The 26,388-nt window shown below is 37.5% G+C and overlaps 2 protein-coding genes across 2 annotated transcripts; both read right to left on the reverse strand.

The window, feature by feature from the left end:
- Positions 1–6,426: 6,426 nt before the first annotated feature.
- On the reverse strand, positions 6,427–8,050 carry LOC121258759. The gene is made up of 5 exons (XM_041160299.1): positions 8,005–8,050; positions 7,535–7,807; positions 7,150–7,418; positions 6,831–7,040; positions 6,427–6,711 (listed from the first exon to the last, which is right to left on the reverse strand). The coding sequence occupies exons 1-5, from the start codon at positions 8,015–8,017 to the stop codon at positions 6,577–6,579; spliced, it is 900 nt and encodes a 299-aa protein (XP_041016233.1). The 5' UTR covers positions 8,018–8,050; the 3' UTR covers positions 6,427–6,576.
- A 3,074-nt stretch (positions 8,051–11,124) lies between these two features.
- On the reverse strand, positions 11,125–12,054 carry LOC121258760. Its single transcript, XM_041160300.1, has one exon. It carries the CDS (start codon positions 12,052–12,054, stop codon positions 11,125–11,127), a length of 930 nt encoding a protein of 309 aa, XP_041016234.1.
- Between the last annotated feature and the right edge of the window lie 14,334 nt (positions 12,055–26,388).

Here is a 26,388-nt window from a genome sequence, read left to right on the forward strand (position 1 = left end):
TCTCTATCCTTAGTCATAGGTTGATACTGATAAAAAGTCTTTACTTGATCGAGAGAGCGCTAGTTTCATTTTAATTCCACCAATTTTTTGTGTCTTCTGTGTATCTCGTGTAAGGACAAAGTTTTTAGTAACTTTGTATATGCAAATTCCAAAAATAGGGGAATTAGTCTTATTTCTCTCTGGATTTTAAATAATTTATTGGGGTTAACCTTAGTAAAAAAGAAATGCTAAACCAACCGAAAGTTGGGTTTCGAAAGTGTCCCAAAACTTCTTTTTTTTTTTTTTTTGGCTTAGTGATCAAGGAAATTTTTTTTAATGATGTTATGAATTTTTTATTTTTTTAAAAAAATATATTTATGATAATTAAAAAATTACATGAAAAAATAAAAATAAATAAAAAAAAAAAAATGCACTATTTGGGATACATCTTCAGAGATTTCTTCAGTGACGGTAGAAGGACTCTCAGTTAAAAGCTAGATGATAGAAACTAGCATTAATATCGCACATGACTCTTTAACTATTAGCCTTTGAACCAGTCTCTCTCCCTAGATTTATGAAGAATATTGAAGACCGATCCCCTTTCGCCAACTCCTTGAGCGGTGTCCTCTGATCTCCCTTCTCATCCTTTCCATTCTAATTGAGCCAAACTTGCTAAGTTTTTATCTTTATTTTTTTTAATGGTTCATGAAGTCAGATCTACTATATATACTTTGGGTATCCTCCTTGCCCCATGCACCACATCATCGTACGTTATCCTTAGTTGTCTATCGATTATATCCAACAACTAACCACCTTCATTCTCTACCAATTACACATGAACATCGTGCACGGCCTCCATACTCATTTATAACTGTTAAGAATATAATACAAATAATTAAATTTATATTCTTCCATCAGTACTTTAAGCTTTTGAGATAAGTTGTGATTTTACAATAACATCATGACGATTAAGATTCCTCCATTAACTTATCAAGTGATGACACCCACTACAAGGTTAAAGACTTTTACCAGCGATTATGTATCGTTGGCTATACCCACAAAATCGCTGGCGTACGTCTATGCCAGCGACAAATAAGTCGCTGCTATTTCGCCGGTATTAAAGCTCCATTTTAGATCTAGTCCAACGGAACCAAAAACTCGCCGCCATATTTTTGTTGTTACTGGCAAAATTTTATTCGCCGCTTAATGTACTTAATCGCCGCAAACTCAATATAGGATTTAGTTGTTAAACGCTGGGAAAGATATATAGCAGCGACTAATTTTTTCGCTAAAAGTGAAAATATCGCTGCCAATTATATTTACCAGCGACCAATCAAAATCGCCGTAATATAACTTCAACTGTGTAGGTGCATTTGGCAGTGATTAATAGTCGCCGGGTTTTATTAATACCCGCAATTTTTTTATCGCTGAGATTGGAGATGTCACTTTTACCAGCGAACATGAGATCGCTGCCAAATGATAACTTACGGCGACTTTTTAATCGCCGTTAATTGGATATGTCCCTTTAGCGGCGATATTCACATCGCCGCTTTTTAATTATAGACAGCGATTTTGAGTTTCGCCGTAATTTAGTCATTTGAATTTAAATTTTTTTGCGACGAATGTTATATCGCTGGTATAAGGTTATAGTAGCGATATGTACATCGCTGGTGTAGACTTAGTAAAGTGAAAGTGATTTAGCGGCGATAAATTAGTCGCTGGCGAAGGCTTTAATTCGCCGCAAAAGATGTTTCGTGCTTAAATTTCCTGGGCCTGATTTTCTTTCTAGGCCTGGTTTTTAGTTGTTCCTAAATGCAACATTCATAATTAATGGCTGCCAAGAAATGAAAGTTGAACATCGATATAACATGCAAAATAAAATCCCATCAACAAACATCCAAGCCCATCAACAAATCCAAACTCATATGTATTACAATGGGGTGGTGTATTGTATTCTCATATACAAACTGAGCTATATCCATTCATATTAAATAACCATCACAGTCATTTCTCATTTTGTATTCAACTCTACTATCCACTGAGAATAAAATTACCAATATCAAACAAAGCCCTAAGCGTCGTCTCTGTAAAGTAATAGGGAAGCCCCCCCCAACAAAAATGCTATATATATGGCCCCTCATGCCCATGTACAGATCCTGCGACTTTAACCCAACAACGGCCAAGTTCAGTACTGGATTGGGCTGGCTTGGACCAAGTGTTGTAGCACAGGATGTGTTGTAAGCTCTAGGTCTCCTCACCTTAATAGGGGCACCTTGGAAAAAGTAGAAACAATGAAAGGCATCAGTCCCATGTCATGTACTAACCCATCCAACTAATACATAGGTGGTAGCTTATGAAGACAAATTGAACTCAAGCACCAAAATACCTGGACCAGCACTGTTTCCTCCAATTGCAGCCATAACATGACCGAAAATATGTTGCAACAGACTGCAGTAGAACATTTAAGATAGTTAGGGTACCCTTGGGTTTTCCCAATGAGCATGGCTAACAAGAATAAATAGTAAACCAAGCTTACAACTAAGACCAGTTTTTGTACTCCAAATGGGGCGGCTTTTTGTGTTCTTTACTTATGTTTATGGAAGCAAATTTTAACCCAAATAAATTAGATGCAACTGCACATTGGAACTCATACATACCTGTGATATCCCAGCGAATAGACCCTCAAACAATGTTTCCGGTCATAATGCCCACCTCTTCCTCCCTGTAAAAGTAAATTATCCCACTGAGAGGCATGCTGAATATCCAATGTAGGATCACGTCTCATTCTCAGAAGGTTTAAATTCTGGAATAACCAAATTAGAAACATTAATCGTATATATAATTATACGAAAAATATTATTTCTTATAATTTCGCAGAGAATGGTGCAAATCTGGCTAGCTAGCTATATGATCATGGTATTAGAGGATTGGCGCCATGAGTCCTTCATCAGCTCTGGAACTTAATTAAGAGTTAATAAGACCTTATATCCATAGGCAGGGACTAATAATATATATTATATAGGTGGTCTGTAAAACAAATTCGGCTTAGCTTAGCTTGAAAATGACTGGAAAATTAACCAACTGTTCATGATCTTCTTTTTCTTGTTTTGGTAATAATTAGCAATCAAAGGTTAACGTAGCCAAGTTTGGATTAACAACGTACGTCTTCATTAATACCTACCTACTTGTTGATCAATGAATATTGGCTAATTATAATATATAATTAAATACAAATTTAATTATTTGGTCCCACTGGACAGCTTTATACTGAATTAGCAAATGCATGCAATGGATAGGAGCCAAGCATCAAACTATGTAAGGATAAAGTTGGTTTTGCTTAATTGAGTTGAGACTGAGCCTTTTAACTGGGCAAAAAAAAGTTGCATACATATAAAGTAATAAAGATGAGTCAGATCTCTGACGGTTGGCAGCCTAAACTTTGTGGCAGATATAACAAAAAACATGCTAACTATACAGCCAAAGAGACTTGGGGCACCTCTTCAGAGCAGCCTTTTTTTCATTCTTTTTCTGGGCTACCCCAGCAATTTTGGCCATGAGGGAATATGTGGATCTTTGGCTGCAGAATAGCAGTTCCCATATGCTATTCAAGCCACCCAATTACAAACTAAATAGAATGGAGAGCGTGTTACAGAAACGAATAAGTTTTCCTTAATAGTTAGCGTAGTATATATAAGTAATCATTTTATTTTAAACTTAAAACTAGCTAATTAATATATAAGGAATAAGTAACCAGAAAATTAAGATTTAAAGAAAGCGGTGAGGGGGAGAGAGAGAGAGAGACCAAGACCAGAATTAAATGCCACCGATATCAAGATAAAGTCATATGCAAGCTAGCGAAGCTTACTTACATCATCCTAAATTAGCCCAAAAGGAATAAGAAATGAGTATGAAACTTAAAACAGTCAATAAAATAAGATAGAACTAAAACATCTTTTTTAACCTTGAGTATTAAAGGAAGACTGGATAGCTCAACTGCAGGCAACTTCCTCAACTCATCTGCATAAATCACCAAAGAGAGCATAAGTAATAGTCCATGCCAAATAGAACCCTGCAAATGTAATCTAGAATAAGAAATATAAGAGTGAATAGAAAATTCTAATGGATGGATCAGAGGATATTCCCCTAATCATTTGAACTTGTTCTCAATGAGAAAGACCCCTCGATCGTAAAAATGATTTATTTCCTCATCTTTGACATACATCTTATATTCCCTCCAGAAACTTTATTCTTTAATTGTGCCACCTCTATGGTCAAAATTTCTCACCATGGATATAAGAAAGATTAATATACAATATTCTTTGCAATTCTTTTATAAGTGATTTCAATTTAACTGCAGAGAAGTATACCTTTGCAAACTCAATTTGAACCATTAATTTATCTAGTTCCTATATTTATAAAAGTTATCAATTTCTGGAGCTGTGATCAATCCAAGAGAAGAAAAATGGGAAAGTATATTTTACAGGTCCAAGATGGAGTCTGGCATTGTGGTTATCCAAGTGTTCATATTAGCTGTTGGTGTTTCCTATTGATGTTACAGATTTTTTTACCAAAAAAAGCTTTGCACCTTATTACAAGATTAACACTTTTGGTGAAGTGGTTATGGCACAATGCACAGATTAATAAATCTCCTCAACATTACATAAAGTTAAAGGTTTCGCTTCCACAAATAAGAGATTGCTACTATATTATTGACCACTTCAGATTATTCATGTGTGTCTCTTTCAGCTACCTTCCAACTTCATTCTTCTTGAGCTCAGTTATACTTACAGACATTGCACACATCTCTAAATAAGATCAACTAACATATTCAAACCAACAAAAGTAAAAGGTTTGTCAACTTGTAAAACGTATAGAAAAATTCATGAAAAGTTGGCAAACATGAAAAATTCATGTTTCAAAGTACGCACACCAGAATACAACAGAGTGCTATAGATGCCCGTATATAGTGTGGCATAGCACTTTGCAAAAAGGGCATTTATGCCGACTTTTCAGCTTTCTAACTAAACTAAGTTTTCTTCGTTAAACACAACCATAACCAGTTAATGGTTTAAATAAGAGGAAAACCAGCAGGGCCTGCAACCAAGGATCAAGATCACTCTCTCTAGACATTTTCCCATCCTAAGCTAACAGCTTCAACCAATAACTCTTGTGAAAGGTGGTATGCGAGACAAGTTCTAACTAAACCAACTTTATCCTTACGTAGGTTTTTAGCCTAGCTTTTCATTGTCACTGCACCAATCATATCAGTAAACACTCGGAATCTATCGTCGACTCAAATAACCATAAAATCACCCATATCGAACTAGTACACTTAAAAGATACAAGCAAACAATCAGCAAGAGGCTCACCATAGAATATTTTGAGAAAAGATCCTTAGGCAGCTGTCACATCCCACTAGCTGAGTGTACGTAGATATTCTTCTCGACAGAGGACGACAGGAGCAACTGTGGCAAACACCAAAAATAGCATTAATATTCAGCTCTGTTTGGGAAACCAAGTTGCTAGAAATATATTTGAGAACTTCATTTGTACAAGTACATTTTATGGTGGATAACTCCAAATGATACTAACCCCATTTTCAAACCATGAGAGATCCAAGCAGATCCCCGGTGTAGACATAGTTCCAAGATTTATATAAATATATATATAATACCATATATATATATATAGCCCAGTGTCGTATAGACTAAGTCCAAAAACCACCTAAAAGCACGACACGTCGACACCCTAACTTCATATCTCCCCGGTGTCACAAAAAACCATCCAAAAAATGTGCCCTTTTATGAGAAGCCCCTTATGGGCCGGGGGAATCGTTACACTGAGTCTGTCGAACTGACTCAGTGAACGATGGGAAAGCCCTAAAGAAAGACTGCATCAGATTGTCATTTTGTATCTGATGCTCCCTCAGCTCCCGCTACTTTGTCCTCATTTCATCCAGCTGATTCTTGTAAGCTTCAGCATCCTTCTTATATTGTTCAACATCCTTCCTATATTGTTCAGAATCTTTCTTGTGCTTTTCAACCTCAGACATGTATTGTTGCATTTGAAGTTTGTCACGTTGTCTACTTGACTCGGGGATGACCATTTCCCCAAGTCCCCGTTCATATCCAGGTCGATGGCCAAGAACCTCCCTAAAGACAATCGCTGCTGCCTCATCACTACATTACTCTGGTCCTAGGCCATCCAACTTACCTTGCATCTCCTTCTGCACATTGACAAAACAACGATTAGAAAGAAATAATCAGCTAGTGCTATGTTAATAAAATTATCACGTATAGAAAGAAACATAGACCCCAACGGCTGTTTCTGTACTCACATAAGTACTTTCTGTAGCTTCTGTGACAAATGCATTCTTTTTCTTCGACCAACGCGTCTCTTTGTAGAAGTCGGCCAAATTTCCATTCTCATTGCGCTGTCATGTGTGACAAATGAGTATAAGAATACTCATTTAATATAAGAAAACGTTATTCTGTGGATGAACCATGTGACATTTGAACAACAAAAGCTATGAGTAACCACCTTTAGTGATAGTAATGTAATATTGTCACTAAAATCTCCAAGTAAAGTGCATTTTCACTATTCTATTGAAATGAAAAGATTGTTTTCCCTTAGACATACCTTTTGCTCAAGTAATCGGACGAATGATTTACGTCCTGATGTGTGGTTAATGGCCTGCTTGTTTCGGTTCTCCCGATTTTGAGTTGAAATTTTCTGTCATACACATTAGGGAACAATTACTTATAATAGACAAACATATTTGCCACAACAATATTTAGACATATTAAATTGATGCATATTATATGGTTGTATGTGAGAAAGATCATTTGTACCTTGAAGGCATCGCTGCCCCACCTTTCACACAACTTCATCCATACAATGGGGTCCACTAGACTAGTTCCATTAGCCAACGCTTCTACGTGGCTTCCATAGGATTCATAAATCTTGTGCAAGTCGTGGTGGAAGGAGTTGAAGCGCTTACGTAAGGCCTTTGTCACCGTCAATCGGTGGTTTTCGCGATCCCAGTCCAACACAAAGTCACTCTACATAAGGCATCATGCAAACAATCAATGTGTCATCTCGTTATTTAGGTGATGATTATACTACATAAACAACTTCCAAACAATCACAAGAACAAATTTGTATATATACCCGAACACGGTCGATGAGCTCCTCTTTAATCGCTGGTGGGACATCCGACCAACGCTTGTAACTCATGTCACAGTATTGTTTAACAATCCACGATACTCGTGTTGTGAACATAGAAGCGTGTTCACAACATGGGGCTGTCTCACCATCATTTATCTTCAACTGCACTTTCTCATTCTTCCTTAGCTTGTCAAAGAAAATGCATCTAGATGGCCCACGAGTTCTTGAGCTCTGTTGAGTCATTCCTTCGGTCTCCATTAGGGCATCTGCAGCTGTATTTTAAGGTACAATATATTAGTATTTTTAACATCAAGTAGAATATTCACACTTAATAACACATACAAACATGATGTTGCTTTCAAAATTAAAGTATTGGAAAAATACTCACCAGTTTGTTCTCGTGTAGGTGATTGTTCCACTGTATTTGGTGGGGGTTCTTGAATAGGTTCTGGCGCGTGACTTGGCACAACGCATGGTGGGGGACTTGGGGGCTGTGTCGAATCATCTGAGGAGGATTGATTACACTCCTCCGTGGTGTGATATGAAGATAATTTCGTACCACGGGGTCGGATGTGACGACCTGAGTATGGGATATAACGCCTTGCACCTCGAAGACCGCGAAGTCTGCCTCCGCCTCTTGAACTGAGTCCTGGCTGGGTACCTGCACGAGTACAAGTTAATAACATAGTGGGATAAAATTCAGAACATAATTGATACAAAATAATCTCAATATACACAGACAGGTTCGTAAACAAGGTCATTTATCTACCATTTTCAGGTACTTTTAGGTAGATTAACCCTTACACTATGAGACTTTAAATAGAGAAACGAATAACTGAGAGTCGGCCGTATATATACCTTGATAATGCATAGTGCTCCTCACAAAGCCTCCCGGTATTGAACGTAACCTGAAGCAATATACATCACATGTTAGATACTATTTAATTTAGGTATGGATGTTGTAAATCTTGAATACTACTCTCAAGATTGTTTGCTACTTGCATAAAAAATAGTTCGAGCCAGGTAAAATGAAATTCTTCATGGTGGTAAGAAATAAATCAGAACATATATTTCACCCAAACTCATATTGAACTGTCTATATACACATATCAATTTCAAAGTCAATCTCATATTGTCAGATGTCTATATACAAATGAGAATTTCGAACAAGAAACCTAATATCTCAACCTTAAATGAACGAAGTTCCTGGGTTGTACTTATAGGTTGCCAAACTCATCAGATGTTGAGTGGACATCCTCATCTGAATGTTCCCCCTCATTTGTTGATAGGTCCTCTTCATCTGAATATTCTCCCTCACTAGCCGCATTTTCAGAATCAGAAGTTATCATGTCATCATTAATAAAGCCTGTTGAATCTATGCATTGACCAACCGGATCCATGATTTCTCGTGCATCTAGATGGCTAGGTAGTATATCAGGCCTATTCAGTTGAATTGCCACTTGATCTGTGTTATCACACTGCACTGGTTCATAATAATATGATGGCTCGTTTTCGTGATCGGCATCAGGAGTACTTGATTCCCCATCAATATCTTCAAGAACTCTCGGGAGTGGCGGAATGTTGTATACATTCCTATTTGCATAGTTCTGCACAACACCCCAATTCCCTTTCGCCCTTAAATCTCTTATGTAGAAGCATTGATCAGCCTGACTCGCCAACACGAATGGTTCATCCTTGTACCAAGTCCTGTTCATGTTGACACTAATCATATGGTCATCCACCCGCACCCCTCGTTTTCGATCACCAACGTCAAACCAATCACATTCAAACAGGTACACCCGACGCCACTCCATGTAGCGTAACTCTACAATATTATTAATAACTCCATAGAAGTCCAAGTTATTTGTGGCCTCATCACCAGTTACCACCACTCCAAAATTTTGTGTACGCCGGCGAAGTTCATGCTATTTCGTATGAAACCTTTTTCCATTTATTATGCAAGCAGCATATGTTGCAACCCAACGGTCAGGCCCGCAAGCTAACGCATACAGATCAGCGGACACATCAAGTGCATGCGAGGTACGATGTTCCTGGATCTATATATTTAAAAAAGTAAATTTCATAATGTTTATTGTCGATTAGATCCAATCATATAAAATGAAACCTATAGCAGCGCATCTTAGATAGGAATGGATAAGAACTTACACGTTGCTTAAACCAAGTTGGAAACTCAGTTTGGTGCGTGCGATCGATGCAATCTGGGTGTTGCACCTTACATTTCTCGTAGTGTTCCCTGCATTTCGTGCATCGAGGTGAACCAACATATTGAAGTTAGATGGTATTGGATTCATAACAACTTGTATAGAATGAAAGATGATTTTTAAGTAGACTCGTTAATGCTTACTCTATATAAGGTCCAATCTCCGCACAATTATTGAGCACGTACCAGATGGCTACCCTAAATAGTTTATCTTTTAATTCCACATTAGAAGGCATGCCCAAAGGACGGACTTTCTGGTTGAAAATTTTGAACCCATCGAACGTTTCCTCTTCGTCAGCATCAATGTTGCGGTCCGGTCGACTAAACCTCGTCTCAATATCTTTGAGGTACATGGAGCAAAATGTCAAGCATTCGGTGTGAATGTAGGCCTCGGCTATTGAACCTTCTGGGCGGGCTTTATTCTTAACATACCGCTTGAATTTGCCAAGATACCTCTCAAATGAGTACATCCACCTATATTGTACAGGACCCCCAAGTCTGGCCTCACGGGGTAAATGGACAGCTAGGTGGACCATAACATCGAAAAAAGAAAGAGAAAATATCATCTCCAGTTTGCATAGAATGGTGACAACATCAGTTTGGAGTTGGGCCAGGCGGTTGACATCAAGTGTTCGAGCGCACAACTCTTTGAAGAAAGTACCAAGTTCAGTCAAAGCCAAGCCAATATCACTTCTTAAATACCCCCCAGCAGCAATGGGGAGTAGCCTTTGAAGGAAAACGTGACAGTCATAGCTTTTCAACCCAGAGATTTTGCACTCACGTAGAGAAACACAGTTCGAGATATTGGAAGCGAACCCATCTGGAAATTTGATATCAGACAGCCACTCACAAAATTTATTCCTTTCATCTCCGTGTAATGTGTACAGTGCATGTGGCATTGTTACACGATCACCATCACGCCTCAAGTGTAATTCTTTTCTATAGCCCAAAATATCCAAGTCACGCCTTGAATTGATGTTATCCTTCGTTTTGCCTGGACTGTTCATTAAAGTGAATAAGATGTTATCGGCAATATTCTTCTCAATATGCATAACATCTAAATTATGCCGAAGTCGAACTGTTGACCAATAAGGTAACACGAAGAATATGCTACACTTTGTCCAGTTCAGCTCTTCAGGAGTGCGTTTTTTCTTCCTATGAGATTTGCCAAACTGAACATCCCCAATCATCTGCAATTGAGTCTGAATATCTTCAGCTCCTATATCCCTTGGTGGTATGCGATGATCTTCTCTACCGTTGAACAACCCTTTCCTTCTTCTCCATATGTGATCTGGTGGTAAGAAACGTCGATGTCCCATGTAACAATGTTTTCGGCCATGTTTCAACCAATTAGAGTCTGTGTCGGCATTGCAAGAAGGACAAGCCAATTTTCCCTTTGTTGACCAGCCAGACAGATTCCGGTAGGCAGGAAAATCATTAATTGTCCACAATAAGGCAGCATGCAACATAAACGTCTCCTTAGTTGAGGCATCATATGTAGGTACCCCATCTTCCCAAAGTTCAAGCAGTTCATCGATCAATGGCTGCAAGTATACATCGATCTCATTCCCTAGTGACCTTGGGCCAGGAATAATCAGAGATGTCATGAAGAATTGGTCTTTCATGCATGACCACGGTGGCAAGTTATATGGGACAAGGATCACTGGCCAGATACTATGAGGTTTAGTCAAGTTGTTGAATGGAGTGAAGCCATCACTTGCCAGACCGAGCCTAACATTGCGAGGATCCGCAGCGAATCAATTATGATCTTCATCAAATTTCTTCCAGCACTCAGAGTCGGCCGGATGTCTCATACAAGTATCTTCTATCGTTCGTTGCTCTTTGTGCCATCGCATATCACCTGCTATCTTTGCAGACATAAAGAGACGCTGCAATCTCGGTTTCAGAGGAAAGTGACGCAACACTTTTTGAGGTATCGTGCATGACCCATGTGTATTTGGTATCCACCTATTTGCCTTACATATAGGGCATTCATTAAGAGCAGCATTTTCCTTCCAAAATAAGATGCAGTCGTTGGGGCACGCATGGATTTTGTGGTACTTGAAGCCTAAACCGCGCTCCAAAGACCTTGACTCCTCATATGATTGTGGCAAGAGGGCATTAGGAAAGGCAGACCTCAACAAATCAAGGAGCATGTCAAATGACTTAATTGACCATCCACCGATTGATTTGATGTGTAACAACTTGACAACGAATGACAACTTTGAAAATTCTGTACACCCGTCGAAAAGCGGACGTCGGGCATCCTCTAGTAGCTGGTCAAAAGATGGTGCTGGTGATTCTATAGTAATTGGTGGCCTGTTTGGAGCAGGAGTGCTATCTTGGGACAGATCAACGAAGGTGCCTGCCCGGATGTCATCCAACATATGCTGCATGTCATCTATGTAATCGTCTTCTTCGATGATATTGTCATCAAGATCATCATCACTAACGTACAATGTTGTCTCCTCCTCCCCATGAAATATCCACTGGGTGTAATCTGGGTTGATCCCTTTAATAAACAAATGGGTCTTAACCTCAAATATAGGCAGCCACAGATTGTTAAGGCATACACGACATGGACACCGAATGCGATCCCTTCCACTTGCATGGTTTCGTGCTTGTGTGAGGAAATATTTAACGCCTTCGGCGTATGCAGGTGATACAAGCCTATCGGGGTCATTCATCTAACTTTTATCCATCTAAACAAAGATATGGTGGGAAAGAAAGTTAGTTAAGTAGAGAATAAATATATAAGTTCGATGAAAAACTCACCATAGTGCGCATTCACATTTTTAAGAATGAATAAGTTGTTTGAAGGGGGAATTGGAGGAATTATTAAAGTTGAAACAAAAGTTCTCAACCCAATTTTCAAAGCAATTTGTTGTCCTTAAGTAATCACTATATATAGTGTGATTCCAATGAGTATGAAACTCATGGGCTTGATTAATTAGTCATAAAAAACTTGTAAATCAATATCTTAAGCAAGCACACCATAAGAAACCTAATCTATCACATGCATAATGTCTGATACAAGGAAATATAACCAAAAGACAAAAACTTTTATTTCTTGCATGCAAAAACTTTTGTTTTCCAAGTATCAAAAAAGAAAAATTTCCTTCCATCAAGACAAATAACCCAATCCATCATCACTTTTTACTGAGTTCATATCCTTAGTTAAGATTTACTGGTGCATCCATATCTTAATAGTTATTTGAAAGATAAAAGTCTAAAAAGATTGATTTCAGCCCCAAAGGAAAAATGGTAGCTTACATCCTATTAAGATTTTAGTGGATACACGAGAAATACGATGAGAATGACAGCTAAAATAAAATTAAGATTTTAGTGCATGCCACACGCACACAAATTCCTAGCAACCATACCAATGAGTTTGTGTTATATGGAGTACCAATAATAATCAACGAATTCAGCGATTCAGTATGTACCTTCAGTGTATAGAGCCATATTTATAATAAAATCCGGTCAATTATAAATACAAAGCACTTTCCTTACCTCCCCTTCACTTAAGGAAAATCAACTACAAAGCACAGCCTCAACCCATTTAACTTCTCTCCATACTTAGCACTAAGCCAAAACTTTAAAACTCCTCAGCTTAAGCATTAATGATGGAATTCATGAAAATGACTAATAGCATGCTTGCTGGCCAATAAAGGCCATTGAGTCTTCTACATGAAAGATATATGGAGATCGTGGGTTAAGAATGTACAAATGATAGGAATTGACTTAGAAATGGAAGAGAACAAGAAGTAACAAAAATCTGGAAATTTCAAGTTCAAAATGGTATTTGACAGGTTTTTAGTAACTTGTTGGAACCAAATGAAATGAATTGGCTAAAGCTTACAAGATGACTGGTTTTTTTTTCGTTGTTTTCAACTGTTTTCCATACAAAGAAATAACTTTGGTTAAACAAAAGATGCAAATGAAAAATGGGCATCAAAGGGACTGCTTGAAGAAGCAAACCAGAGTGCATAGCAGAATTTTCTGCACTACCATGGACAGCCAGCAGCTTTAGTACATTCATGCTCTTAATCATCCCTCATTTAACCACAATCTCAACTACACAACCCAAGCATACTAGATTTGAAGAAAACCTGAGAATTGACATCATTTTTGTGTGAAAACATAGCATAAACAGCAAGAGTAGCTCTTGACAAACCAGAAAATTCTAATCGAACCTACTAGTTTGAATAAAATCCTTGGTTGCTTACATAGGCTATTATCTTGAAGAAAAGTGTTAAAAATAATACATTATCATCTCCACTAGTTTAACACATAGTCATAAAGGGTTAAACAATGTCAAAACATGAGTCAAACTCAATATTTAAAATAGAAGATATTCTCAATATTAAAAAGGGGGAAATAAATACAATATTGGCGCCCAGAGGTTTCCTATCGATTTAATGTCGCTGCAACATGTGATTTTAGTGGATACAATTGTTTTCACCGATAAAATCCATTTAATCGCTGGATCATTATTAATTTAGGACCAGCCCGGTGTTTTTATGAGGATTGGATTTTAAAACGCTTGACGAATTCTTAATCGATGGCAATAATATCTTATTGCGCGGCGATTTCTTTTCCAGCAGACTTGATATCGCTGGGAAAGGGCCTATTTCTTGTAGTGATCCCTTAATTAGTCTGCTTGAAAAACTTATAAGTACTGCTGATCACTATTAGTAAGTCTCTTCCATAAATATATATATTGGATTAATCCAAAAAATTCTTCTAGTTAACGCTGATCACAAGGACTCTTAGAGAGAGAGAGAGAAGGATAGAGATGCTGGCAGAAAAATAGCCAACATGCAGCATGCTGGAGATAAGTGTCACAAACACATCAACATGACCACTGAGAAAATCCAGACCTTATTTCCATGGTGTATATCTCTTTATTACTAATACTGTGGATCGATATGGAAACACTAGCCTGCAGTACATGATGATGTCGTAAGCTAGCTGTCCACGTCGGAATTCCAATTTCTGGTTGCTGGGATACATCACGCCATAATCTACATTATATATGTTGTTTGCCTATATATATATATATATATATATATATATATATATATATATATGTAACACCCCGTATTTCAGTGTATTTTTACTGAAGGATTATTTTTGATTGTTCAAAAATTTATCCTCTTATTTTAAAATTGGTTGGATTTTTAGTAAGTTTATTTCTATGATTTTAATTTGGTGAAAATTAATTTTATGTGCTTTCTAAATATTTATTTATTGTTATGCATTTAAATTGCTTTTAATATTTAAATTAATTACTGTGGGATTTAATTATTTCAATTTGACTTTACCATTACGTTTAAATTATTTTATTTAACTTGTGGTTTTAAAATCATCTCCGTTGGATCATTTTTGTGACCCAAGTTATGAGGATTGGACCTCATTTCTTTTCCTCCATTTTTTCTTTCCTTCCTTTTTCTTTTCTTTCTTTTCTTTTTCTTCCTTATTTCCTCTCCTTCCCGCGCGATCTCTCTCTCTCTTCTCCTCCGCCCTTTTCCATCGTCTCCTCCCAGCGCCGCCGTGCGCGACACCGCCCAGCCGACCAGCTCCCCCTCCCTCCGGCGACCTCACCTCCCAAACCTCAGCCCCTACCTCGCCGCCGGTAGCCCACACGCCCCCCACGAAGCCGCGGGCCACCTTCACGCCAGCGCCGCCGTGAGCCGGCGGTGGCCCTCACCGCCCAGCCCATTAGCTTCCCCAGCCGCCGGCGACCTCACCCCACCAACCTCACCTCCATCCGTGCCGCCGTTAACCACCAGTAGCTCTTCGAAGCCGCGGCACTCCTTCCGCCGTTGCGCCGCCGTCGCACCACCATTGGCCACCATCTTCCTACCACTTCATCCCCGACCTCTTGGCAACCCATTGGACCCAACCCCACCTCCGATCCGTCACCGGTGAAGCTCCACCAACTACATTTCCGATTTGGGCATTTTGGTCTTCTACCGCCCATTCCGCCGCCACCCACGGCAAACCACCGCCACCATTGGCTTCACCGACCTCTCTAGGCCCTACCTTACCATTTTTGGGTCTTCGTTTGTCCTCGTTGAAAAGTGGGTATCTGTGACCCACGGCCACAGTGTATTTTACACTGTGGTGTTGCTCAGACATCACCACTTGCAACTTCGAGATCCTCCGGAAATTATTATATTGCACTGTAAGTATTTTCCTTAAAGAATTTTCGTGATTTAAATATATTTTTGCACTAACGCATATTATCTGTGAATTGGGTTGTTTTGCCGGACTGAGTCCGAGGAGTTTCGGGGGTCGGATGGATTGTGGACGGAGTTGTGTTTGTTTGCATTGTGAATTGTGGTTGTTGGTTATGACTTGTTCACGTACATCGCATATTGCATGCATGATCATGTTTATAAAGAAAACTGGGTTTTCGCATGATTGCATACATGTTCATGTATTTATTGGATTTGGATTTTCATGTGAGTAAAAGGAAAAGAGACTGTAGGGATGGTGGTAAGCAGGGATGGTGGTTGTGTCCCGCCTGTGATTCCCGCCTACAGTGCTCTGTTAAGTATTTATTGTGTGTAAAGGAACTGTAGGGATGGTGGTAAGCAGGGATGGTGGTAGAGTCCCGCCTGTGATTCCCGCCTACGGTGCACGCGTTAGGGATGGTGGTAAGCAGGGATGGTGGTTGTGTCCCGCCTGTGATTCCCGCCTACGGTGCACGCGGTAGGGATGGTGGTAAGCAGGGACGGTGGTAGAGTCCCGCCTGCGATTCCCGCCTACAGTGTCCGATAAATGGATTGTTTGTGTGAATCATTTTATGGGAAAATGTGTTACGGATATTTTGGGCCAAAATGGGATTTTTGGCGTGTGTTGGAAATAATCATTTTTCTGGGAAAAATGGTATTTTATGGCTAAATGTATTTTGCTATATTGTTGGTTGCATTAATGTATTTTTTTCCCGAGAGTTGTTTGGTTTATACTTACCTGTGGTACCATTTTATGGTATCGCAGATTTTGATGCAGACGATGATGACGAGCCTTAGTTTGGCTCCGGTGGAGGAGTGATCTGGGATTGCTCCTGTTTAGTGAGTTATGTTTTTATCAATTACTCTATTTACCTTTTGTATTATATTTGGGATGACTGTATAATTTTTAAAGATAAATTGTGTTAAATATTTGTATTTAAATTCTGGTACTTAGTTGACTATCCGCTGCGTTATTATATTTGTACACTGTTGCATGTACACACACTGGCACTTCGTTGGGATGTGTGACCGTGTTGTCACCATCCTGACGTCTCGATCCCTGTGTATTTATATAAGGGGGATTGGGGGCGCCACAATATATATACATATATCAAATCTACAATCCACAGGGAATCAAATATTCATGGTAATCAGTAACTAATTTTGGAGGCAGCCCAGATCAGGATGAATCCAGATTGCATGCCAAATAAGAACAAAACTACTAGATTTTGAGGATTACTATATAATATTAATTAATTAAAGGTACTTCTTCATGTTCATGATTATTTCGTATCCATTTCCGGGTTATGAATCAGATGTTGCCTATATGCCTAGAAAAAGCTAGGGGTTGCAGGGCGGATGAGCAAGTGATTTCAAGTCATGGATGAAAATCAAAGATGGGAGACATCTTATGCATACTTCACATGATAATTACTGTACATGTTCTAAGGACACCCTCAAGTGCTTCTCCACTATATATCCCCATCAATGTATTCTGGTCAGGAAAAAGAAATCTTTAAAAAAAAAAAGAAAGATATGGAATAAGGCCCATCAAAATCTGATGCTTCAATGGTTGAATATTTCTACTGTCAGCCCTATAGTTCGCAGGTGCCGATTAGTTGCTTGGACAAGACCTTAGACGGGTTGGTTCAAATTGAAGACATAGAATTAGAGCAATATCAAAAACTTAATTTCTAATGGTGATAGAAGATACAGTTCACTCTCATTTTATGTACATACTTCAAGCCCATTTAAAATGTAATTGAGCTGCTACATGTGTATGAGATTCTCTTTTTATTCATACCATTTAATTTGCAGCCAATCAAATAAATGATACATGCATATGTGTATATATATATATACACACACATTCATTCCCAAAACGTCCTAAGCTTAGAGAAATATAACATTATTTTTTTGTTTAGTGCATTTGTGAGCATCATTTATTTAGACCAAAACTGCAACCATAAATATCTTCATTGCAGTGTCCCAATATAAACTGACATTAACTGTAAAGGAAAAAAAAAATTCCCTTTTAGGATTAGGAAGTTAAGGAACTCCCCCTACACATACCACCTGTTTTTGTCATGAATTTTATTTTAAAACGACGACAAGATATGTAAATAATTTAAACCTTAAGAGTTCTAAAAACAACTAAAACCGTCAAAACTTCCATCCACCTAGACTGAACCCAACGTGTAGATATTTTCACATCTACCACAAGGTTTCTATATACCTTAAAAGCATTTGCCCAAAGTCGGTAATGACTTTGGAAATTCTAGGGATTGAATCTCTTGGTGACTGCAGCTGGGAATAGACGCAAATACGGATGGAACTCATGTTACCGAAACACAGAAATTAATTTCCATACTGTGTTATCACTAGAACAGGTACACTCCAAAAACAATTAGGACTAGAAACTTGAGATTATCTATAAATTTGTAACAACTAATTACTAGCAGATATATTGGCAACATATATATTTTTTACAAGGTAAAAAAAATGTTCGAGCCACGGACATTGAATGTGGACCACAAAATGCAGATATACATGCAAAATTCATGCAAAAAAAGGGGTAGATTTCACAATTGCAGAGGTAGAAATTTGCTGGCAAACAAAAACCTTTTAATTTTGTCAAGAATCGATGATCAGTACAAAATCCACTTCTGAGTTGCAGGCATACCTGTAGTGACGGAAGGACCCACGTTATCCCGCTATTGAATCTCGACCAATGTCAGCTGGAAGCAACTGACCCAAATCCCAGGGATTGAAAGACCTGAATCGCACGACACAGCAACTGACCCAAATCTCGACCGTAGCTTCCGCGGGAGGAAAATGTCTTTGCAGGAGATATTTACGTTCGGGGGATGTGGGTGGAGTAGCAGCTGAGAATCGGTGGAAAGGAAAATGGAGACGGAATGAGGAAGAACAGAGAGAAGTGGAGGGGGAAAGAAATCGGGGGGAAAAAGAAAAGATATTTAGGAGAATTGGCGCCCGAGGTCTATCCCAGCGATTTTTATGCATTGCAACAGGTGTTTACTTTTTAAGACAAATTAAATCGCTGCAAGAACACATATATTTGCTGCAACAAATACAGATAGGACCGACTTAAATTTTCTGTGCTTTCGCAACAAAATTTAGCGGCGAGTTTTAAATCGCCGCAAAATATGCACTACTGCGGCGATTTCTATTGCAGCAATCAATAAATCGCCGGGAATTGCCTTTTTTCTTGTAGTGACCTCTCTTATCTACTTTCCTTTCTTTCAAGAGTTGATACACTCTTATCTAAAGATGAAGAATGAGATCGCGCGAGTTCATAAGCGAACTCATCCAACTATATATGATGCTAACGCAATTAAGCACATTACTACTTATTCGAAGATGAGTTGAGATGAGTTGAGATGGGTTGTGAATAATAGTGAGATGAGTTGTGAATAGTAGTGAGATTTGTGAGTTAAAGTTGATGAATAATAATGAATAGTAGTAAGATGAGTTGAGATGAGTGGAAATGAGTTGAGATGATTTACGAATACAAACTGGGCCTTAATTTGTAGTCATTCTAATAAGCGAATCAAAACAACAATCCATCGGTAACCTACCCGACTTCGCCTTGAACTCCTTTCATGACAATTTGGCCAAAAAAATAAGACCAAACCAATTTATTGACTCCATTTATTAATTTTTGTTGTAAAAATTGTTATTGGATATTTGTTAAAATCCTCACTCTCTCCTTTTATACCTTTAAAACTAAGAGCCTATCACTTACAAAAAAAAAAAAAAAATTAAGTGTACTGTTAGCTGAAATATTATCTGCAATCGGATTTGATTTTCTTGTCAAATTAGTGTGAAATATCCCATACTACATATGGTTATAGCTAAAAAGTTTCTTGCAGATCCCAATTCCTACATTACCTAAATAATATCTTCTTCATTCAGAAGTTCACTAGAATGTAATTAAATTCCAATATTAATTCTTGTCAATATCATGATGTAGTAGTCTGAACAACTGATCTTATTGCCAATTACCTCGACATCATCCAAGATAACATGAGATTTACCTTATTTCAAGACTATGAACATAAATAAGCTGGATCGACTTTGATCCTATGCACAATATTGAAATCATTGATAACAATAAAGATAGGAATTAAATGCTATAATTACATATCATATTTATATATGTGTGTGTGTAGTACACTCTTGATTACACCCAAAGAATAACGTAGTAGTTGTAGTACAACTTTGAGGTGTTGATTCCACAGAGAAACAAATTAAAAGAATAGCAGAAGAAACAAAGAAACTAAAGAAAAATATTAAATGATTAATAGAGAATAAAGATTAATTTTAAATGTAAATTAAAATAAAGCAAAGGGACTGAGGAAAAAAGTACTCAAATTTGACGAACAGTAAAGCGTCAGGAATCCCTTGCACAAATCCGGTATTTTAATTATTCTTAATTTATTGAATAACTCAATTGGAAACTCAATTCCCAAAATTTCCAATCGGAAGGTATAGATTTATAAACCAAAATTAAACCAAATGTAACCCTTTGAAAAATTATTCACCACTTTTAAAATACGTAAATTATTATCACTATTGAGAAAATTCAACGACGACAACATATACTCAAAAAGCGATATTGCAGTAAAAAATTAAATCAATATAGATAAATAATTGATCCAAACATAATCAAAGAGTTAATCCATTCAATAGAAAAAGCATGACCAAATCTATAAACAAAATAAATTCTATGATTATTCGAGAAGAAAACGTCAACAATGAAAAATATCATCTAATGTACAAGTTCATCCCTAACCCTACTTCAGAATTTAGTTATCCATAAATATAATGGACAACAAAAATTTCAAGAAAAAAATAAAGCAAACGACGGCCATAGAAATTAATTTCGTCTCTTCATTCTTTAGTATTGAGCCGTCTCCCTTATGAAAAATTTCGTAATTTCGTATTAATTATATGCTTTATATAGGGTAGGAAAGAAACCCTAATGTTTTCATGATTCCCGCATAAAAAATTGCCTAAATTTTAGGACTTATCTTGGCAGCCACGTACGCGCTTCAAGAGTTCGAATTTAGAAATTCCTATTAGAGATAAATTTGTAGTCTTTTAAGATAAATTTTTAACGAATTAAGAATCGCATCAATCTGATACGTGAGTGAAAAATTACGATTAAAATACTAAAATATGTTCAGGTTGTCTCCTAATGAGTTTCAGACTCCGACTTTTTCTCTTGATCCGAATTACTCTCAAACTCCATCATTATCCTTATTTAAAGAGTCCTACACTCGTTGAAAGTTCATAGGTTGTTCCAACGTCTTGCCCACTTCAAAGTCCTTTGAATTTGACTTGCTCTTTTATAAACCCTAATATTAAACATAAAAATCTGTTTAGGAGTATATATCACAAAGTAAATAGAAACTCAATTCAAGAATACATATAAATTCTTATAATTTATATTCATATTTTAACATTTTAGTCTAATAATAATGTATTTAGAGTGTATGAAATCACATCTCTGATTCTTTTCAAACTATATATAAGATATGTTGATTAGGTATTTTCCGTTGCCGCTTGATCATGCATGTCATATATATTGTAGTGTATATATAACTGAAACTGATATACCGGCCTTTTAAAGGCATTAATTTAAAAGTTGGCGTTAACGATCATATTAATCAAATTAATTAGTCTTACTGGAGACCACTTAACACCTATGATCTCCTCGTACGTCCAATCAAATATATGCATGGTCTCCAATTCAACAAAGCATTCTCGATCTGCCTTTCTTTAAAGAAGTCAGCTGCCGCTGCATGCATCGGCTACATATGGTCTTCTCATTAAAGTGCATGTGTACCATCGATGACGAGTGCTTAATTAATTTGTTGCGAAAAATCCATCTGATAATATGGATATTAATGCGCGCGGTTGAGGCGCGCGCAGCATGAGCATGCATAAAGTAGTACATGATTTCTGGCTCAAAACTCCATTTTTCTTCCAACTTGAAACCCTACGTACGTGACTGACCCCAGCTACCAATAAGAGAGAAGGTCTCCTCCTAAACTGGCCTTTTTATATTTTCCCGCAAAATTCAAAAGATAAAACTCAATAAAACCAGTTAAAAGGATGGGCCATCTAGACTGCATGGCGCATGCGTTACATTATTGTCGACCAAAAATAGAAGGAAAAGAAAAACTTCAAAAAGGACGTTCTGTGAAAGAAAAAGCTCATTAAAAGAGACTTCTTCAGTTCTCACTCCATGTAAAACCCAATAGCCAGACGTTTCATATTAAATTTTGCACAGTGGGCCAGGACTGTACTAGTGTCTGTGCTGTCAAGAACGCTCAAAAGGCTTTTTGGTCAAAAACTTTGAGAGGCAGCCAGGCAGCCAGCCCTGACAATTTCGATTTTCTTCCAACCTCTACACAACTGATCTCTTAGAACATAGGGTCCCAACCAAAAGCAGGCATGTTTGTGTGTCTCTAAATATTTTTTCGTTCGCAATTAATGATAGTGGAGTCTGTGACTGTAGTACTAGTTCAGGCCAATAACATTTAAGATGCATGTGAGATCATTGGACTCTCTTGATGTCATCCTGACCAGGATGGCGCTAGACTTCCGACTGTTTTGAATACGGATCATTGCATAATTTTGAAAAAAAAGAAAAAAAAAACTATATTCTCGAACGAAAAACGATAAATACACCACATTTTTTACAACATATTATATAATTATATTTTAAAATAAAAAGTAATTTAATAAAATATTTTATAAAAATAACATCACTTTATAAAAATATCATTACTTTAAAATATGTATTGTAAAATATGTTGTGTAAGTATATTACTCGTAGCTTAAAAATAAAATAACTAAAAAAAAAAGAACATTTGAGTATCCAGCTCGCTATCTAGACTCATTAAGATTGTAATGTCATTTAACTAAAAATTATAAAGGGATTTAGTTTTACACGATATGAGATAAACATGAGCTTCTACTTCCATCATGAGTATGTGATTTTGACACGTATATATGCAATGTACATTCGCATGTGGAAAGCTAGAGTAATGACTCATGTTTTCTCACGGCATCCACATTAATTAGGCACTGGAATTCAAGTTCTTATATCATTTAATGGAAAAAAGAAGCAGATGATTATTAATCTACGAGCAGTCCCTTGGATTCTATCATCAGTAGATAAGAACTACGACCCATGAATGACCACAGAAATTCTAGCATCTTCATCTACACATCACAGAAGATGCATCTATATATATATATACACGTTTTGGAGAAAGATCCATAATATTGATTGGATGGTCCTGCATCGTATCATCTTGGCCTTTGCCCAAAATTAATTAAGGACTCTGCTAGAGCCACCGAGATTTTCTCTCGGGAGTTTTACCGATAAATGCATTTTGCATTTCTTTTTATTTTGTGTTTTTTTTTTCAAAAAATTTTTTAAATCACTTTAAACATTTTAAAAACATAAAAAAAAAAAAATCACAAACTTATTAAAAAATAATTCATTAAGCATTAAGTGAAAAAAAAAAAAAAAAAACAACAACAATAGGTAGAAACTCTTGGGAGAAAGTGTCGGTGGCCAAGCATTTTCCATTAATTAAAGCAGGTCTTTAATTTTTACATTCCAGTCCCACGTGTAACCATGTTGTTTGCACGTGTGGATTCATAAAATTTTAAAAAATAGGCTTTTTACTCAAATAGCCTTTGTGAGTCGTTTGTCCTAGCAGCTAGTAGGAGAGGGTCAACGTACATGCATTTATAAAACCTTAATTACGTACGTACCTGACGGTGGATGCAGGATTATGATCATTTGACAAGGAGTATATATAGCAACTTCGGGAAGTATAATAGTTATTTGTAAAGTATGGTGTGCGTGTAACTTATGATCACATGCATGCTGAGGTGGTAAGTCCCATTATATGTAATTTACAGAAAATTGACAAAAAGTACTACTACCAATACTCTTTTCGGTATGAATGGATCCTACAGGATGATGATCAGTTACAGCTAGCCTTACATGAGGACGATGGAGGTGCAGGCAAGATTGTCACATGAAGTGGAAGCTGTCAACCTGAGATGAAAATGTTGTCAAATTGCCAGACCAAGAGGACAGGCGAGGTGAGCCTAGATGTTGGAAGGAGTGGTTGGGAGCATAATTTCTTACGTACGTACAGAGAAGGCCAAGATCATGTGCATAAGTTTGTTAGTTAAACACATATTGACACAACATATTAATTAATGCTTTTTACGATATTGACCCACGCAACATAAGTTTGTGGGTAGGCACAATTAAACAGTACTGGAGCCACAAGTAGGCATTGAAAACAAATGAATCACAATGCTAGCTAGCTGCAGGGTCGTCGGTCGGTCGTACCCTATAGAAATAGCATCACTGATCCATTCGTTTATGTCGTTGGGGCTGTTTCTTTTGGAACTATATGACAAAACAAAAACATTAATGTACGGTTCTCATGTTTATATATATATATATATATATATATATATATATATATAATAATATGGGAATTAATGATTGTGTATTAACGAGAGTGGGCATCGAGAAAGGCTACCGATTGTGTATTTCCGTGAAACTGTGATGAAGTTGGTAATTGACGTCGTTTAATCCATAAATATAAATAATGTGGAATTTATGAGTTCATTTTATATTATTATGGCGTCTATTCTTCAGGTGCTATAGCCAGTAGAAGCAATAACCCCTGAACAAGGTCTTAGTCGTGACGTGACAGATTTGTGGTCCGTGTAGCGTACTCAAACTGCTATATCAGCACAGGTTACTAACTCCAAGGTCTCACTTATTGGACTATATATGCACTAAATATTATAGATCAGCTTGAGAAATAAACATACATACATATATATATATGTATGTATGTATATATATGTATATATATATATATATATATAGGTGAAGACCCCACGTCTTAATGGCTCTGGATATGCATACCTGATACCTGCAAAGCATAAATGCTTCTCCCTCTCCCACTCCCACATGGACAAGGAAATGCAAGGGTTTATAGTTCCATGGGGACTATATAGTTTTGCGGAAATTTACAAGTTTCGAACCATAAATGTAGAATTTTACTCTTTTTACCATAAATGCCATCTCCATTTCCTCTGCTGCTCATTCTCAACAGCATGCTATAACCGATTCTGGCTCTTATGAAATAATATAGATCCTTCTGGAATAAATCTCTTGTGTATATTTCTACTATAAATACTAGTGCTACTGTACTAAGGATATGCAATGAAACCAAGAACACTTTTATTAATATACTTTTTCTTTGAGGCATTCTCACGAGCACCTGTGTTACACTCTTGTTTCACTGGTTTGAACATGGTATCGAGAGCCTGAATAGGGCCAACGCTCACTTTTCTTTCTCCGATCATCATGGCACCATCCAAATCCCTTTCTCCGAATCCCTCTATCACCAACTCCGCCGCACAACTCATCACCATTAAACTTTCTATCGACAATTACTTACTCTGGCACGCCCAAATCACCGCTTTCCTCCGTGGCAACCAACTATTTGGCTATGTCGATGGATCCACTCCCATGCCTCTCTCCGTCATTGATAATGCTCTTAATCCAAACTATATCTCCTAACGTACTCAAGACCAACTCATCATGTCGGCTATTTATTCCTCCCTCACCGAGACTGTCCTCTCTCAAATTCTCGATTGTTCCACCTCCCAGCAAATCTGGAAAACCTTTCATGAATTATACTCGGCTCAATCCATCGCCCACCTCATGAACACTAAATTTCAACTTGCAACTCTAAAAAAAGGGTCTGATTCAATCTCCACTTATTTTCACAAAGCCAAAGCACTCTCTGCCTCTCTCAATGCCACAGGTCATCCTCTCCCTGAGTCTGAATTCATCATCTATTTTTTGACTGGTTTAGGATCCGACTTCGAGTCCATAGTGTCTTCCATCACTATGCGTCCTGATCCTCTCTCCATTTCTCAGGTCTATAGTTTTCTTGTAAATCATGAATCACGTCTTGCTCATCAAACACTATCTCTTTCTCCCACAATTCCTTTCACTGCGAACTCCACCACTGTGCGTGGCTCGTTTACTCCTCCAAACCGAAGTCATGGCTGTGGTTTTCGGGGTGGACGGGGTGGTAGAAATTTTTCTCCATCTCCCTCTAATTTTTTTTCTCATTCTCAGACCAATCGACCTACATGTCAGCTCTGTAATCGCATTGGTCACACAGCTATTTCCTGTTATCATCGGTTTGATCATGCATATCAGTCTCCACCCCTTCTTCTCTCTCAGCTAATTTCACCAATTTTTCAAATACGTCTGCACCATCTTCAAACTAGTTTCCAGACACTGCTGCTTCCACTCACTTCACCTCTAATTTTTCCAAACTTAATCTCGAGTCCTCACCCTATCAAGGGACAGATCAAGTAACAATTGGAGATGAATCATCCCTTGCTATTCAAAATTCTAGCTCAGGCTTGCTTCCAACACCTTCTGGCAATTTTCTTCTCCGTCAACTACTTCATGTTCCTTTAATTTCTCGAAATTTATTATATGTTCAACAACTTTGTTTGGATAATTCTGTTTTCTTTGAATTTAATTCTTCTGATTTTTTTGTGAAGGATTTACGTTCCCAGGAAGTACTTCTTCAGGGCCCCGTTAAGAATGGCTTGTACGTCCTTCCAACTGATGATGCGGATGTCACTCTTCCCCCCCGGCATACTTTCATTGGCGAA

Source organism: Juglans microcarpa x Juglans regia, chromosome 3S (genome assembly GCF_004785595.1).
Source record: "Juglans microcarpa x Juglans regia isolate MS1-56 chromosome 3S, Jm3101_v1.0, whole genome shotgun sequence".
Taxonomy (NCBI): Eukaryota; Viridiplantae; Streptophyta; class Magnoliopsida; order Fagales; family Juglandaceae; genus Juglans; species Juglans microcarpa x Juglans regia.